We start from the raw sequence: 17,018 nt of genomic DNA on the forward strand, positions 1-17,018 counted from the left end.
TAAATAAACACTATATGAAAATATTGAGATGAAGTAGAAAAATTTTAGAAGCTTCTATTAGCATAAAAAGGTTAAAAAAATAAAACAAGGTAAAAGGACTCAGAATACAGTCTAAAGTTCTGAAACTATTTCAGTTAGAAAGCAGGCTATAAACTAGCACCCTATCTGAAGAGTCAGTTTGGTTAAAAACAGAAGCAGAAGAAAATGTCAAACCCCAAATACCTTATCCTATTAAAATGTTCAGTCAATAACTCTAAATCCACTATAAAACATAATTATTTCAATGCTATAGCCAATCTAATAGGATGCAAATCTTCAATTTAAAATCAGTTTATTAAACAGGAATAATAAAAACAGTACAGTCAAATCAAGTTGAACACAGACAACACAATGAAACAACTGATGCTTAACAACTGAGAAAATACAAAACTGAAGTGTTTTGCGTAATCTTGCTTTTGTTTCTTGTATTCCAAGGCTTTATTTTGTAAAACTGAGTTTTAGCTGCACAAATTTCAGTCTGGTTCTGGCACAAAAGCACTAGATTCCTTGAAGGACACAGCTAAAACATTCCCAGCAAACATAAAGGTGACTGATGTATACTACAAATTTAGTCTTTCATTGTCAATAGTATAATAATTTAGGTGCTGTTTATTTACTGAAATGGATGGCTTGTCATAAGGCACACTATGTTGCACTACTTCCTATATTCTTCAGAGAGCACCTTATGAAAAGTCTACTCAGTTTCTTCAGGTATGCCAACTTTTTTTTTTTTTTTTTTAAAAAAAAGCATTCTGAAGCTGCAAAAATCTTTCAGTTAATATCCACTTAATCTTACTGTGGTTTAAAGCTGCCAGAACTGACCAAAATGCAGCCAAGTATGCATTTCCTAGAATCTTTTTTCGTCACACACAACTTACAAGTCATCTTCTACACTGTAGTTGAAGAGATTCCAGTAGGACCCAGATGGTTTTCTAAACAAAGAAGTCAGACTTCCTTGCTTTTTAAACATTTAAGTGTCACAACATACGCAAAGATTGAAGTTTTTCCTCACTTCATCTGTAGGACACTTTTTTTTTTTTTTTTTAAATCGGTAAAATATGATTCATTAAGGAAAGCCAGTCATCACTTGGGCTCTTCAGGAACCACCATTTCTCAACATGTTCAGTTCTATGGCTGCATCAAAAACATACCAATGTGCTTTCAATAACACCAAGTCAACATCTCTGAAATACAGAGTCTACTACAAATTAGCAGTTATAACAATTTTTTCCCTGCCACTTAGGGCAGCACATTAGTTTGAATTGTTTATACAGCATTACACTAATTAACAACTTTCCAAAGGATATATGTATCTTTTACATTAAGTTCTACTGCTATCGATCACTGTTGTGTTGTTCTCATAACAAATCCCATAGTAAACCCAAAACACAGAGCTTTTCTAGTCGCTACAAAGAAAAACTAATTCTGTCCCAGTCAAAACCAGGACACTTACACTTAAAAAAACCTGTGAGTAAAGTCATATGACATGGAAGCTTTTACATTACTATGACCACTGATACTTTGGTTTATGGCAAGTGAATAAAAGCAATGAAATGGTACTGAGTTTTCTGGCTATTAAAAACAATTTATTTGTTAAAAAAAATAAATCCAAGTAATATGAACACATTTGCTACAGCTCTTCTCTCAATGAAATCTAAACATCTCAATACATACATCCAATAAATCACAATTACAAAAAAAAAATTGAGACAATATCAAGTCTTACCTTATGTGCTGGCACTAGATTAACTAACACTGTATCCAAAAGTTCCTGTGACACAGTATCTCCCTCACAAATGATAGAGCTCATTAGATCAACCATGTGCATGTGCACTTTTTGGTTATGACCGTTGCTGAAATTAAAAACAAGAATTCTTAGTGTACTATTCATATAAAATACAACTTCCATTCAGAGTATTCCCTATGGCGATGCCAAACAACAAGGAATATAATAATCAAATCACAAGTTTTCTTGGAGGTCAAGATACTTCAGTTTCTCAGCTGCATATAACACTTCCCAAAATGTTCTTGAATCTCATGCTCTCTTCGTTTACTACTGTAGTGTAAGAGGACTGTACCTGTCACTACCATGAAAAGATAGTGTATTAGAACATCCCCCCGCTTTGCTCAACACTGGTGAGACTTCATCTGGAGTGCTGAATCCAGTTCTGGGCTTCCCAGCACAAGAGAGACGTGGGCACCCTGGAGTCACTCCAACAAGGGACCACAAAGACGATAAAGGGACAGGAGCAGCTCTCATACAAGGAGAGGCTGAGAGCACTGACATTTTTTTTAGCCTTGAGAAGAAATGGCTTAGGGAGGAACTTCTTATGTTTAAGTAACTGATACTGGGAGTAAAGACGACAGGGCCAGACTCTTCTCAGTGGTGTCCAGTGGCAGGACAAGAGACAATAAGCACAAGGTGAAATACAAGACATATTTTAAAAGTTCCTCTTTCTTATGTTTAAACTGTAAGGGTGATTGAGCACTACAAGGATGCACAGAGAGGCCAGGGAGTCTCCATCCTTGGAGATGCTCAAAACCCGACTGGCTACAGTCCTGGGCAATCTGCTCTAGATGAATTGCTCCAGTTTGAGCAAGGGGGGGCAGAGCAGACCATCTCTAGGAGTACCTTCCACTGTCCGCTATTTTCTGACTCATGTTTTTATAGCCATAATCCTCCAAATTCCTTACAATTGCCTATTGCACATTCACTTTCAATTTCAAGAGCAGAATAAAATAAATGCAGTAAAACACAACCAAAGAAAGTTTCTTAGGGGGAAAAAAAAAGATGATTTGCAGTATGTCCTGCTTAATTAAAACAGGAAAAACTGACAGCTTGTTATACTTATACTGCTACCTTTGGTTAAACTGAATTACAAAACTAAGCTCGTTAACACTAAAAGTCACACAACAGACTGAATATCTAGGGTAGAAATAGGTTTGTGTGTATATAGAGAGAGTAACTGGAAGTGACAGTACTTACTTTATTACTGAAAACAGCGTTCTGTACAACTGTGTAAAAATCTCATTGCTGTCTTCTAATTCAAAGCATATGTTGTAAGACTTGACCCAAGCAATGTTCTATGTTGAACAGGAAAACATAAAAGCAGTAGTTAATGCAAGATTAAGCTGAAAAATTACATTTAATGGTTATTATGAAATAAGTCATGAAGCTTACCTCAAGCAAATAAAAATATCGATTAAACTGGGGGCTTTTTGTATCTTCTAAACCCTTAAGTTGCCTTGTTATGAACATAAATATATCCTGAAAATAAAGAAGTGACAGTCATTTAATCAATTGCAATGAAACTTTCAAAATTAAAATAATTACCTTTTAAAATTACCAGTATTATTCATCACAACAAAATATGCAGCAATGACAGACATACTATTTCACTGTCCAAAAGAAAATGATCTTCAAAACATCACAGAAAACGTCAAGAAATAATTTTTAAATGCTTCACATTTCTTTAAAGCATTAAGTAATCTTTTTCTAAGGAAGTAACATACCTACTACATACCTACTACATACCTACTACATAACATCAGAAGATTCAGAAGTACATACCACCAGAAACACAGTTCACAACCTCAACTGTATCCACAATGTTTTATCTAACAAACTAGGTATAACTCAAGGTTACTCAGGATATGGAGAAGGCTGAGGTTCTCAATGATTTCTTTGCCTCAGTCTTCACTGGCAAGAACTCCAGCCGCACTACCTAAGCCATAGAAGGCAAAGGCAGAGACTGGGAGAATGAAGAACCGCCCACTGTAGAAAGACCAAGCTCAAGACCATCTAAGGAATCTGAAGGTGCACAAGTCCATAGGACCTGACGAGATGCATCCACAGGTCCTGAATGAACTGGCAGATGAAGTTACTAAGCCGCTATCCATCATATTTGATAAGTCACAGCAGTCAGGTGAAGCTCCCACCGACTGGAAAAGGGAAAACATAGCCCCCATCTTTAAAAAGGGAAAAAAGGAAGACTAAAGGAACTACAGGTCAGTCAGTCTCACTTCTGTGCCTGGCAAGATCATGGAGCAGATCCTCCTGGAAACTCTGCTAAGGCACACGAAAAAGAGGTGATTAGTGACAGCCAACATGGTTTCACCAAGGGAAAACTGTGTCTGACAAATTTGGTGGCCTTCTATGTTGGGATTACAGTGTTGGTAGATAAGGGAAGAGCAACTGACATCGTCTACCTGGACTTACGCATTTGATACTGTCCTTCATGACATCCTTGTCCCTAAATTGGAGAGACATAGATTTGACGGATGGACCACTCAGTGGATAAGGAATTGGCTGGATGGTCACACTCAAAGAGTTGCGGTCAACAGCTCAATGTCTAAGTGGAGACCAGTGACGAGTGGCGGTCCTCGGGGGTCAGTACTGGGGTCGGTGCTATTTAACATCTTTGTTGGTGACATGGACAGTGGGATCGAGTGCACCCTCAGCAAGTTTGCTGATGACACCAAGCTGTGTGGTGTTCTGGACACACTGGAGGGAAGGGATGCCATCCACGGGGACCTCGATAGGCTGGAGAGGTGGGCCTGCGAGAACCTCATGAAGTTCAACAAGGCCAAGTGCAAGGTCCTGCACGTGGGTTGGGGCAATCCCAAGCACAAGGCTGGGGGGAGAATGGATCGAGAGCAGCCCTGAGGAAAAGGACTTGGGGGTGCTGGTTGATGCAACACTCAACATGAGCTGACTGTGCGCTGGCAGCCCAGAAAGCCAACCGTATCCTGGGCTGCATCAAAAGAAGTGTGGCCAGCAGGTCGAGAGAGCTGACTCTGTCCCTCTACTCTGCTCTCATGAGACCCCACCTGGAATACTGTGTTCACCTCTGGAGTCCCCAGCACAAGAAGGACATGGAGCTGTTGAAACGGGTCCAGAGGAGGGCCATGAAGATGATCCAAGGGCTGGAGCACCTCTCCTACGAAGACAGGCTGAAAGAGTTGGGGTTGGTCAGCCTGGAGAAGAGTAGGTTCCAGGGAGATCTCATTGCAGCCTTCCAGTACCCTAAAGGGGGCCTACAGGAAAGCTGCAGAGGGGCTTTTGACAAGGGCGTGTAGTGATAGGACAAGGGGCAATGACTTTAAACTGAAAGAGGGCAGATTTAGACTGATATAAGGAAAAGACTTTTCACTCAGAGGGTGGTGAGGCACTGGAACATGTTGCCCAGAGGAGTTGTGGATGCCCCATCCCTGAAGGTGTTCAAGGTTCTAGTGTGGAGCGTGTCCCTGCCCACAGCAGGGGGCTTGGAACTAGATGATCTTTAAGATCCCTTCGAACCCAAACCATTCTATGATATTCCAACGGGTATAAAGTTACCATAATAAATAAAAGAAAGCCTTATGGTTAACCCTGAAAAATATGCTAAAAATAGTCTAGAAAGGTTTTCTATAACATTTTCAAAGGACCATTTTCCCTCACCCCTCCAAAGATAACAAGATGGATAAAAGATGATGATGTTCCTTTTTTCTAATGCTACAACCACAAAATCCAGACAATGATTAAGCCAAAAATTTACTGTGGTTCTAGGTAAAAACAGGAATTAAATTACACGACATCATCACGTCTTGGTACAAAAGCACAGCAAGCACACTGTTCAGTGATACAGCTACAGAACATTTGAATTTGGATCAAGATTGTACCTTTGAAGTATTAAGTAAGGCTGATCAGAAGAATCACTGTTTGGTTCACACTTCAGATCAGTTACAGGGAACATGAACTAGACTCTTTAGTTGAAATTAAACCAGAAGGACACATTTAATGGACTCCAACCACGAAAGAGCATTCAGTCTATAGGCAAAAGCCAGTCTGAAGAATCCTCTCCTTAAAAACTACTGACTGAAACACTAGCAGGCCTGCAGCCCAACCAAAATGAGTTCCATCACCCAAAAAACTAGTACACCAGAAGGAGCCGTGAAGTTTAGAAAATACACAAACCGAGTCTCGGTGAAAAATAAAATTCGATTAATGAAGAAAGGGAGCATCCACGAGAATGACCAATGCCAAATAAAAACTACTTCATCTTAGAACTCATGCCCCAAGTACAGTGACTCTATTAAACTTCACTTGTACAGATGAATCTCAACCAGTTCATTTAACAAAGTATCTTTACTTTTTATCCGGCAGCTCAGTGTGCAACACTTATTTACTGAATGTGATTCAGTGACCCTATTGAGACCAAAACCGATTTTCCTAATAAAGTACACTTCTCTTCTACATGTATTGTATATGAATACATGTATTACGGAATGGCATAAACGTACTATATGTCTAGCATCTGAATGCTTCACAAATAATAGTAGCATCATTTGAAAAATTAATAATTTACTCCTAATTTTTTTTCCTGTTCCTATTTTAAAGGAAGTAAGACAGACTAAACGCAAAAGTACTAACAAATTTTTAATATCTAGTGCAATACAACCCAAAGTTTTCTCTTTTTTGAGCATAGAAAATATATTATTTGAACATGCATTTATATATGTAAAACACAGGATTAGATAAAATTTTTTTTGCAATTTCTTAGCTGCAGTCTTTTCACAAATTGGACAATACGGTTTCACATCAGACTCCATAAAGTAAGTCTACATTAGAACCCAGACTCTAAAAACAGAAGTGCTTATACTTCATCTTTAGAAAGAACACTGAATGCTTTTTTTTTGTGGATTGTCGTCTTCATACCAGTTAACCACATAATGGCTTCAGTAAGCATCAGAGCCACAGCTTTCACCACGGAACATATTCAGATAGTTGAAGTTCTGCTACCGTATACACCCTTCAACATCTCCATTCCAGCCAAGTCAGGCAGACAGTCCATTTGTCCAAGTGGTTTTCTTTGATATATGGCAGTCATTAGAACATCTCTTCCGACTCTGAAAATTTTATTTGGGCTCTAGGCTTTCCAGACTGCAGAGGACTTAAGTTAGAAGTTTCCAGATCCCAGAAGAGTAATTGTGCTCCAGTTCTGCTTTTAGCCTATTCGTGGCATTTTCCATCCCTGCTGTCAAAGCTCTTTCAACATTCAGGAAGCAATGTAAGATTTATACTGAGGACACACATAAGAGAGGTAAACCTCAAATTCTGATCCCGTCTCTCAGTATCTCACTTACATGACGCGTAAGTTACAAAGAGCTTTGAAGAGCATGAAGTGAGGGCAAAAACTTAAAGATCCACGTTTTCCCCTCTCAATAAATTATTACCCTTCTCAGCACTTCCCTTTTCCGTCTTCAACTTTGGTGCTAAACATACTAGAAGAGACTCAAAGTTGCAATATAGATATGATATTAAATACTGGGAAAAAATAGTGCCAAGATGTAACCCAAGAGGAAGTATTCTTCCTCTTACCTCTTTATCATAAAGTGGAGAGAACTCCTCAACATTTCATAGAATCATAGAATGGTTTGTGTTGGAAGGGACCTCAAAGATCATCTAGTTCCAACCTCCCTGCCACGGGCAGGGACACCCTCCACTACAGCACGCTGCTCATTTATAGCGGAGCTTGTCCTGCAACCACAAAAGCTGTGTTCTGCGAAACTCATTTGCAAAAACCTACCTCAATAGTCCCAAGCAAAGGTCTCTATTGCCTGTCCTTTCTTTATTTCTCAAAATATGTTTAGAAATCTGCATTGAGAAACTAAATTCTGAAATCTGCACAGGTTACAGAACTGAATGCTGACAGTGGAAGTTCCTAGTCTCTTCAGAGTTCTACTCAAGCAGTAGCAGTATGCTTACGCTGCAAGAATGAGCTCAGTAATGTAAACCTTCCAATATTCTGTAAAATTTGAAACTTAGTAACATTTGATAGATCAAATTCTGTAAGGAAGGTTATTATGATTTGTTAGCCCAACTCAGAAAAAGAAAAAAAAAAACAACACAAGCAAACAAAGGAAAGGAAACAAGCAAAGGAAAATATATAGTCAAAACTGAAGTAGAAATCGGGACGTCTCAAAACCAGACTTAAATGTAACGTGGTAGAGAAAGCTAACATTTGTCTTAGTTAAAGATAGTGTAATCAATAAGTCAAGTAAATAGTGCATAATCAGAGGTGTAACGATTCAGAATTTAGAAAATACAGCTAATAGAAAGCCCTAGGTATCTCTCCAGTACGTCTGGTAACAAAGGATGTACTACAGTCTCAACTGTACGGTTTCCCCTACGTAGGAAGCACTCCTGGTGCAACTACTACATCAGAAATTGAGTTACTTCTTCCACCGTAACAGATATACCTTCCACCACCATCTTTTTATCTTGTTGTGGAAAAAACAAACAAACAAACAAACAGAAAAGCCCACACACGCTCTTAAATCAGGGAAACAAAAAATTATGCATTTTTCAGTGTTATTTTCCCCTGCAAGATTTTCTATAAGACTTGGTTCATCACTCTAGATTCAGACTGTGTAAGGGAAGTAGTTTGATTTTTTGAGTTGGAAAGAAAGTTAGATTTCTATTGGGGGAAAAAAAAAAAAAGAAAGAAAAACTCAAAGCAATCAAGTTTTTTTTTTTCTGAAACAAATGGGGCAGATCTATACTGCCTTTTCAAACCCGGCACTTCTCTATCAACCATCTCCATCTAGTGGGATCAGTGATGTTTGTAATTGCAGAATTTTCCAACTCACATCAGAAATAAGTAGCCTCTGTACAAAAATACTTTTCTTTGTTTCAATAAAGTCTTTATCTATAAAAATACAGTAATCATCTTTTGGTGGTTTAATTGAAACTGCAGAGGTATTTTCCCAATTGAAGGAATTAGCTACCTTGCAAGAGATTATGTTAACAGCTATAGACGTATCAATATTTCTAAAGAAACAGACCACTATCTGCAAATCCCAATGACAGTCCAATAAATATTTATTTTCAATATATATCCATAATTCTAAAAGGTACTGAAACACTCCTATCCTAGAATCAAGTGATAAACCTTAGATTGTTTAGGTTGAACCAGAAACAAAAAGGGGGAAAAAAAAAGTTATAATCAATTATATCAATCACTCAGTTTAAAAATCTGTTGTGGAAAAAGAGATTAAGCCAATTTACCTTTAGTTTATCTGGTGAAGTGTACGGAGCTTCAGGAGCATAAATTCTGAAAATATCAGCAAGACAACATGCTACCAGCAAACGTACATCCTTATCAGGATGTTTGAGGAAGAAATCTGAAGCAAGATGTAAAGCTAGATTTAGGTAGAGCTCCTTTTCTTCTTCAGAGTCCTGGTCCATATCCATGAAAGTTTTCACAACCATCTAAAAAAGAGAGACATAGACATCAGTACACAAAATGAAGTACTCTGTGTAACGGGGTCCTTACTGAAAGTTCCTTTTACGGTTTTGCACAACTTCTATGAGAAGCATTATTAGCCATGCAGTAGTACTTATTTGAGTAATCAGTGTTTCATTTTTCAGAGTAATAGAAAGACCTAGTCAAGTCCTCTACTACTTGCCCCAATATAACAGTCTCAGCATATTTACTGAGAGCCTGGCTGTGGTAATTCACGTATCTTTTCGAGAAACCAAATAATCAAGTTGGCTAACTTGAAAAATAGAACAGCATTCCCAGTTAGAGTCATTCACTGAAAAATATATAAAACAGCAAAACTTTATGCAAAATGTTTATTTCTCCTTAACATACTTAGGGTTACAAGTCATTTTCATAGAATTTCATAGAATTTCTAAGTTGGAAAAGACCTTAGAGATCATCCAGTCCAACCATCCCTAATCCCCCATTAAACCATGTCCCTAAGTAGTTCATCCACCCTTTTCTTAAACACATCCAGGGATGGGGACTCAACCACCTCCCTGGGCAGCCTATTCCAGTGGCTGACAACTCTTTCAGAGAAGAAATTCTTTCTAACATCCAACCTGAACCTCCCCTGACTAAGCTTATACCCATTTCCTCTTGTTCTATCACCCAACACTAATGTAAAGAGCCCTTCCCCTACCTCCCCACCATCCCTTCTCAAGTATTTGTAGGCCATAATCAGGTCTCCCCTCAGCCTCCTCTTCTCCAGGCTAAACAGCCCCAACTCCCTCAGCCGCTCCCCATAAGTTTTATTTTCCAGCCCCTTGACCAGTTTAGTCGCCGTTCTTTGGACCCGCTCCAGGAGATCAATATCTCTCTTAAAGCGAACGGCCCAAAACTGGACACAATATTCCAGGTGCGGCCTCACCAGTGCCAAGTACAGGGGCAGGATCACTTCCCTGTTCCTGCTGGTTACACTATTCTTGATACACGCCAGTATCCCATTGGCCTTTTTGGCCACCTGGGCACACTGCTGGCTCATATCAAGCCGGTAGTCAACCAACACCCCCAGGTCCTTCTCCGCCAGGCAGCTCTCCAGCCACTCTTCCCCGAGCCTGTAGCGATGCTTGGGGTTTTTATACCCCAAGTGAAGGACTCTGCACTTGGCCCTATTAAAGCTCATGCCATTGGCCTCAGCCCAACGATCCAGTCTGTTCAAATCCCTCTGAAGGGCCTCCCTACCCTCAAGCAGATCGACACAGCCTCCCAGCTTGGTGTCGTCCGCAAATTCACTGAGGGTACATTCAATCCCCTCATCCAGGTCATTGATAAAGATGTTAAACAGAACTGGACCCAGCACTGAGCCCTGGGGAACCCCACTGGTGACCGGCCTCCAGCTGGATTTAGCCCCATTTACCACCACTCTTTGGGCCCGGCCATCCAGCCAGTTTTTAACCCAAAGGAGGGTGTGCCTATCCAGGCCAGCAGTTACCAGTTTTGCAACCAGAACACTATGAGAGACTGTATCAAAGGCTTTTCTAAGGTCAAGGAAAACTACATCCACAGCCCTTCCCTCGTCAACCAGGCAGGTCACCCTGTCATAGAAGGTGATCAGGTTTGATTGGCAAGACCTGCCTTTCATAAACCCATGTTGACTGGGCCTGATCACCCGGTTAACCTGTATGTGCTCATTAACAGCACTCAAGATAACCTGTTCCATGACTTTGCCCGTCACCGAGGTCAGACTGACAGGCCTGTAGTTCCCCGGATCCTCCTTCTGCCCTTTTTTGTAAATGGGGGTAACATCCGCCAGCCTCCAGTCCAGCAGAACTTCCCCAGTGAGCCAAGACTGCCCAAAGATAATGGACAGGGGTTTGGCAATGACATCCGCCAGCTCTCTCAGGACTCTCGGGTGGATACCATCAGGCCCCATAGACTTGTGGGCATCCAGCTGGTGAAGCAGATCCTCGACCCGTTCCTCTTGGATCACAGGAGCATCGATCTGCTCTCCCTCCCTGCCCTCAGACACCATAGGCCAGCTCACCTGGGAACTACTAACCTTATTATTAAAGACTGAGGCAAAGAAGGCATTAAGGACCTCAGCCTTGTCCTCATCCCTAGTGACTAACGTACCCCCTGTGTCCAGTAGGGGCTGGAGGTAATCTTTAGCCCTCCTTTTGTTATTAATGTATTTATAGAAGGACTTTTTGTTGTCCTTTACGAAGCAGGGTAGTCTAAGTTCCAATTGGGCTTTTGCCCCCCTGATTATCTGCCTACATGCTCTAACTTCCTCCCTGTATTGATTCCTGGATGCCTGCCCATTCTTCCAAGACTTATAGACTTCCCTTTTTCTTTTGAGATGTTCCCAAATGTCATCCAAGCTGGTTTTCTACCCCGGCGACTCGATTTCCAGCACACAGGGACAGCACGCTCTTATGCCTCCAGAATTTCCTTTTTGAGGAGTAACCAGCCCTCCTGCGCTCCTTTACCCTTGAGAACTGTCTCCCACTGTACTCTATCAACCAGACTTCTAAACAGTCCAAAGTCTGCTCTCCCAAAGTCCAGCTTGGCCATTTTAGTGCTCCCCCTCCTAACTTCCCCTAGAATAGAGAATTCTATTATCTCATGGTCACTATGCCCCAGGTGTCCTCCAACCATCACATCTCCCACAAGACCTTCTCCGTTCACAAACAGCAGGTCTAGGGGAGCACCTTCTCTAGTCGGTTCACTGACCAGTTGCGATAGGAAGTTGTCCTCCACACACTGCAGGAATCGCCTAGAATGTTTTCTAACTGCCGTGTTATACTTCCAGCAGACAGCAGGTAGGTTAAAGTCACCCACAAGGACAAGGGCTAGTGAGCGCGAGACTTCCCCCAGTTGTTTAAAAAATAGTTCCTCAGCCTCACCGTCCTGACAGGGTGGCCTGTAGCAGATTCCCGCTACAATATCCACCTTCATAGACTCCCCTTTGATTTTTACCCACAGACACTCCACCAAGTCATCCCCAACACTAAACTCTAAGCATTCCAGATCTTCCCTTACATAAAGGGCAAACCCGCCACCTCTCCTACCTCTCCTATCCCTCCTGAAGAGCTTGTAGCCATCCATGGTAGCACTCCAATCACACAAGTCATCCCACCGTGTTTCTGTGATGGCAACTATGTCATAGCTTCCCCGGTTAACAAGGGCTTCCAGTTCCTCTTGTTTATTGCCCATGCTGCGTGCGTTCGTATAGAAGCAGTTAAGTTGGGCTCTCAACCCCATCGCACCCCTAGGGGGAGTAGCTTTAATTCCTAAGCCGTTATTTATGGGATTTTCTTTTACCTCAGTGCAACTTGTGTGTTCCCTCTTGCTACACACACCACCCCCTACTTTCACTGAGGCAGCAGGCCGAAGGTACCTGCCTACACTCCTCTCGTCAGACACTGGAGGGCCGTCTTCGGCTGTTATTCCTCCAAGTCTGGCAATGCCCCCCACCCCCTTCACATCTAGTTTAAAGCCCTATTGACAATCCCAGCTAGTTCTGCAGCAAGTAGCCTTTTCTCCCATGGAGACAAATCCGCCCCATCCCTGGACAGAAGGCCTGGCCTTGAGAAGGTCAGCCCATGATTAAAGAACCCTAGATTTTGTTCCTCACACCACTTTTGTAGGCAAATAGTTAAATCCTCACTCTTCGTTTTCCCTCTCATGTCGTGTCCCGAAGTCGGTATGATAGAGGAGAATATCACTTGGGCCCCTGATCCCTTCACCATTCTTCCCAAAACCCTGAGGTCCCTCTTAATTGCCCGAATGTTTCTTTTCCTAGAGTCATAATTTCCTACTTGGAAAATAAGAAGGGGATAGTAATCCGTGGGCCTGACTATAGACGGGAGTTTTTTTATCACATCCCTAATTGTTGCCCCAGGAAGGGTGCAGACCTCCCTCTATTCTCTTTCAATTTCAGGTTTTTCTCTACTACTGCTGCTCCGAGAACAAGTTTATCCCCTGTGCTGCCCAGAAGCAGAGCACGTGTTTTCAGCAGCAGCACATATAAATCCAGTGCAGCCCAGCAGCATGCACGTTGTCTGACAGGACTAAAGTGCCCGTTAGTATTATTAAGATCCAGTAGACTACACTTATGAAAGAAAAAGAAAAAAAGTCTGGAACACCAAGTACTTAACACCCTAAATAGAACAAAAGCAAGAAAAGTCATAATTAGTAACTGCTAGTTGATGAGGATTCTTATATTCAAAAACCTGTTTGGAGTAGAAAAACCTATGGACAAAACAAAGTAATTATGTTTTTGTTCAATTTCTTACTTGATTCATAGAAACCCAATTTTAAGGAGTTTGACTCTCATTAAAATTAAAATGGCAATAAAGACAATTACACAATCCTGAGAATTAAAGTCAAAACTCTCATCTATTTCACTAGTGCACGAAAAGATATTTTTCAAGAATAACGATGTCAGTGAGGTTCAAAAAGAAAAAAAAAACACAAAAAAAAACCCCACCACACCAAAACAACATAAAACACCACAACCTCAAAACACTACAAATCATTTTACTTTACTATAGGTTTATTTATTTATTTATTTTCCCCCCCACAAAAAATTCTGTAATTGGTCAGGAAGCAACAAATCCTATTTTAAAAAAGGAAAGACTTGTGCATCATTAGGACCACAGTAGCTGTAAAGTTTTCAAAGCTCTTAGAATCCTCTACTAAAAGGCACAGAAGATTACTAGCTTATGCACATATATAATTTCCACTGAGGGAAAAATAAAGCCTTGCTGAGTCAGACACCTGTTGAACTATTGGAAATGCACTGGTTCCCTTACACACTATTAAAGTAATTTAAAAAACAGAATTGTTTTCACGTCTGTGAAAGTAGTTAGATTTACATAATTAACAATGTAATGAAAAAATATTCAGGTATCACAAGAGTTCTTGCAACAAGAATGTTTTTTGTCTACTCTAGAAACGAACATTCAGTTTCTCTTCCCTGACAATAAGAACTTCCACACCGCTCAGGATAACTAAATCAGTCACCTTGTCTCCAGAGCAATCTTTCAGTGTTTAAGGAAAAACAAAGCAAAACAAGCTAGTTCTCCTAGCGCACCTTTCTGGTTTCCTGCAAAGTAATAGGTTAGAGGATATCTGAGCCAGAAATTACATCCAGATCACCACAGTTAATATTCCTGGAGCTTCATCTTCCAAATGTGGCACATATTTCTTAACCCATTCAATTCTTCTGGGTCCTACATCTCTCTACAGTAATAAGTTTTAGAATTTAGTTATATAACTTAGGGAAAAGTATGTTGTTAGACTGCTGGTCTAAAATTAATATATTTCATTAGACGATGCCTTGGTTCTTGTGTATGAAGAGAAACTGTGGAAGAGACGCTCTTCTCACACTACTGATCATTTCCAAATGTTTATCACCTTCTTTCTGTCTCTCGTGCTAGTTCATAACTCCGACTATTTAGTTTCTATCTCCTTTCCAAATCTACTTGGAGGTGGCGTGGATCAGAAATGCGTAACATTTGTGAGGTAAGTTATGCTAGTATATAAATTCATTGTGCCTATTTTCCATTTCATTCTCAGATTCTCAGTAATTTGTATTTATATAAATATATTGCCACTAACAAACAGCAGACTATCTGCTTGTGTAAATTAAAATAAAATCCACAGAGAAGTGCTTCTTCCCTAACGCTTATATTAATTTGGCAGTCAGGGAAATTAAGAGGCTAATAGTTCACTTATTTATCAACTACTGTTCTTTAGCACCTGAAACTCTGTTTATACTGTAGGTCTAAATACTTGTAGCGAGCCTGGATCATCCAATCCTTCATAAAAGAAACACTGGATGGTTTTCTCCCTGCCTGCTCACCAATGGATGCACAGCCAGAATACAAATTTGACAAGAAACACAGGACATTCTGCTAAGTATGCTTCTCCTGCAGACAGATCAAGATGACAGAACTGAAGGAACTAGACATTCAAGGCCAAAAGTGAAATTAAACTATAAGAGAAAAAATATCAGTAAGAACTGAATCTTCACAACCTGGGGGGAAAAAATAAAAGGCAAACGCTAACAAATAATTTCTTCTGTTAGGAGTCACTCATACAGAAAGTTATAAATGTCTTCTTCTGTTCAATATCATAAAACGCACCATACTGACTAAAGTTTATCAGCCCAATTCCCAAAGTACAGACAGGTTACTGGGAGAAGGAGAGAAGCAATTCTTGTGTTTTGAGGTTTCATTGGTTTTTTGCTCATTTAGCAGTAGTTCTAACTGACTTAAACCTACTTCTTAAGAAAACAAACCGCAAATTAAGCTCTTCCAGATGTTAGAATACTTAAGGTTCTTCTCCCACATCTGTTCCCTCCTGTTTCACAGGGCAAATCCAAGTTGCAGGCATTCTTTCCGTACAATCCTAACAGGTCTGCCTTTTTGTGAGAGTACACGGATAGATAAAAAACTGTAGTAACATAATTATCTCCCAAATCTCTCCAACCTTTCTGTAGAGTTAGGCCAAATAAAGAGGTTAAGAAATTCAGGAGATAGAAACACGTAGTATAATCAAAGACTTTCATTACGATACAGGCTAAAATAATGAGAATAAAGTGCATTTTATAATTGTCTCAAAGAGCACAAGTGCATTAAAGGAATGTATTCTGACGCATCCATGATATTTCCAAAATCACTACCCTCTTTTTATGTTTTCCAATATTTTCAGTATTATATTTTTATACTATATTAGTAATATTATAATGCATTGCACATTATATAATGTGTTATATATTAACATAATATATTAATATATTATGTTAATATATTACTATTTTTAGTAGTACACCCCATCCCTGGAAGCGTTCAAGGCCAGGTTGGATGAGCAACCTGATCTAGGGGAAGGTGTCCCTGTCCATGGCAGAGGGGTGGAACTACACGATCTTTTTAAGGCCCCTTCCAACCCAAACCATTCCGTGATTCATTCTATGATTCCTTCTCTAGAAAGTAGTGACTTGCTGTAGGTGCTGAAATAAAGCTTAAGTAGTATTTTAAATTGAGGTAGCTTACTCCCATTTGTGATTTCTTAACTCATTAAAATCGTTCTGGACAAGTCACTTCAAGAAAGTTGAAGAACAGAAGGCATAATAGCCAACAACTTCCTCCTCTGAGCATAATAAAGGTAAAGTCCGAAAGAAAAACATCCTTTCAGATAGAAAGGCTCATTCAACGCTGTATACAAGAAAGTTCAATCTGCAAACAGTTGTTACTGGCTTACTAACCTTTAGCCTTCTCACCATCTCTTCTTTAGATATTTTATCAGAGATTTCTTTGACTCCTGGAGGATATGTGATTTTTCCATCGTTGGCTCTCGTCTTTGAATGAGCCATGACTTCACAATTTTAAAACTGTGGAAAGAAATTAAGAAGTCAGTGTTGTTTAGCTAGTTTATGTTTACCTTACCTGTCCCACTTCTACAAACAAAATTCAACTACAAACATACAGACAAAACCCATACAAACAAATGATAAAACTGGACAAAATATTTTTATTGCTTTCAGTAATTTATATTGTGGCAGACAGCAATGGATTTGATATTCAGGGAGATTGTGCTATGCTACCAGGAAACTTTCACAACATACACAACAGAAAAGCTAAAACCCCTCATTCCTGAATGTATTCAATCTTAGAGACTCAACAAGAATCTTCTTATCTCGTTGTACGAACTGTTACCACCATT

The 17,018-nt window shown here is 40.0% G+C and overlaps 1 protein-coding gene across 3 annotated transcripts in view; it reads right to left on the reverse strand.

Annotated features, from left to right (window-relative positions):
* PDS5B (PDS5 cohesin associated factor B) overlaps nucleotides 1-16,681 on the reverse strand; it is a 98,976-nt gene extending 82,295 nt beyond the window's left edge. For all 3 annotated transcript variants that reach the window (XM_086620989.1, XM_086620996.1, XM_086620983.1), the window contains exons 1-5: nucleotides 16,561-16,681; nucleotides 9,089-9,292; nucleotides 3,221-3,307; nucleotides 3,026-3,123; nucleotides 1,766-1,892 (exon numbers count right to left, since the gene is read on the reverse strand). In XM_086620989.1, coding sequence (XP_086477115.1) covers nucleotides 1,766-1,892; nucleotides 3,026-3,123; nucleotides 3,221-3,307; nucleotides 9,089-9,292; nucleotides 16,561-16,668 — 624 coding nt within the window. In that variant the 5' untranslated portion in view covers nucleotides 16,669-16,681. The remainder of the gene's footprint in view (nucleotides 1-1,765; nucleotides 1,893-3,025; nucleotides 3,124-3,220; nucleotides 3,308-9,088; nucleotides 9,293-16,560) is intronic.
* Nucleotides 16,682-17,018: the final 337 nt, after the last annotated feature.

Source organism: Tauraco erythrolophus, chromosome 1 (genome assembly GCF_009769465.1).
Source record: "Tauraco erythrolophus isolate bTauEry1 chromosome 1, bTauEry1.pri, whole genome shotgun sequence".
In the NCBI taxonomy this organism is placed as follows: domain Eukaryota; kingdom Metazoa; phylum Chordata; class Aves; order Musophagiformes; family Musophagidae; genus Tauraco; species Tauraco erythrolophus.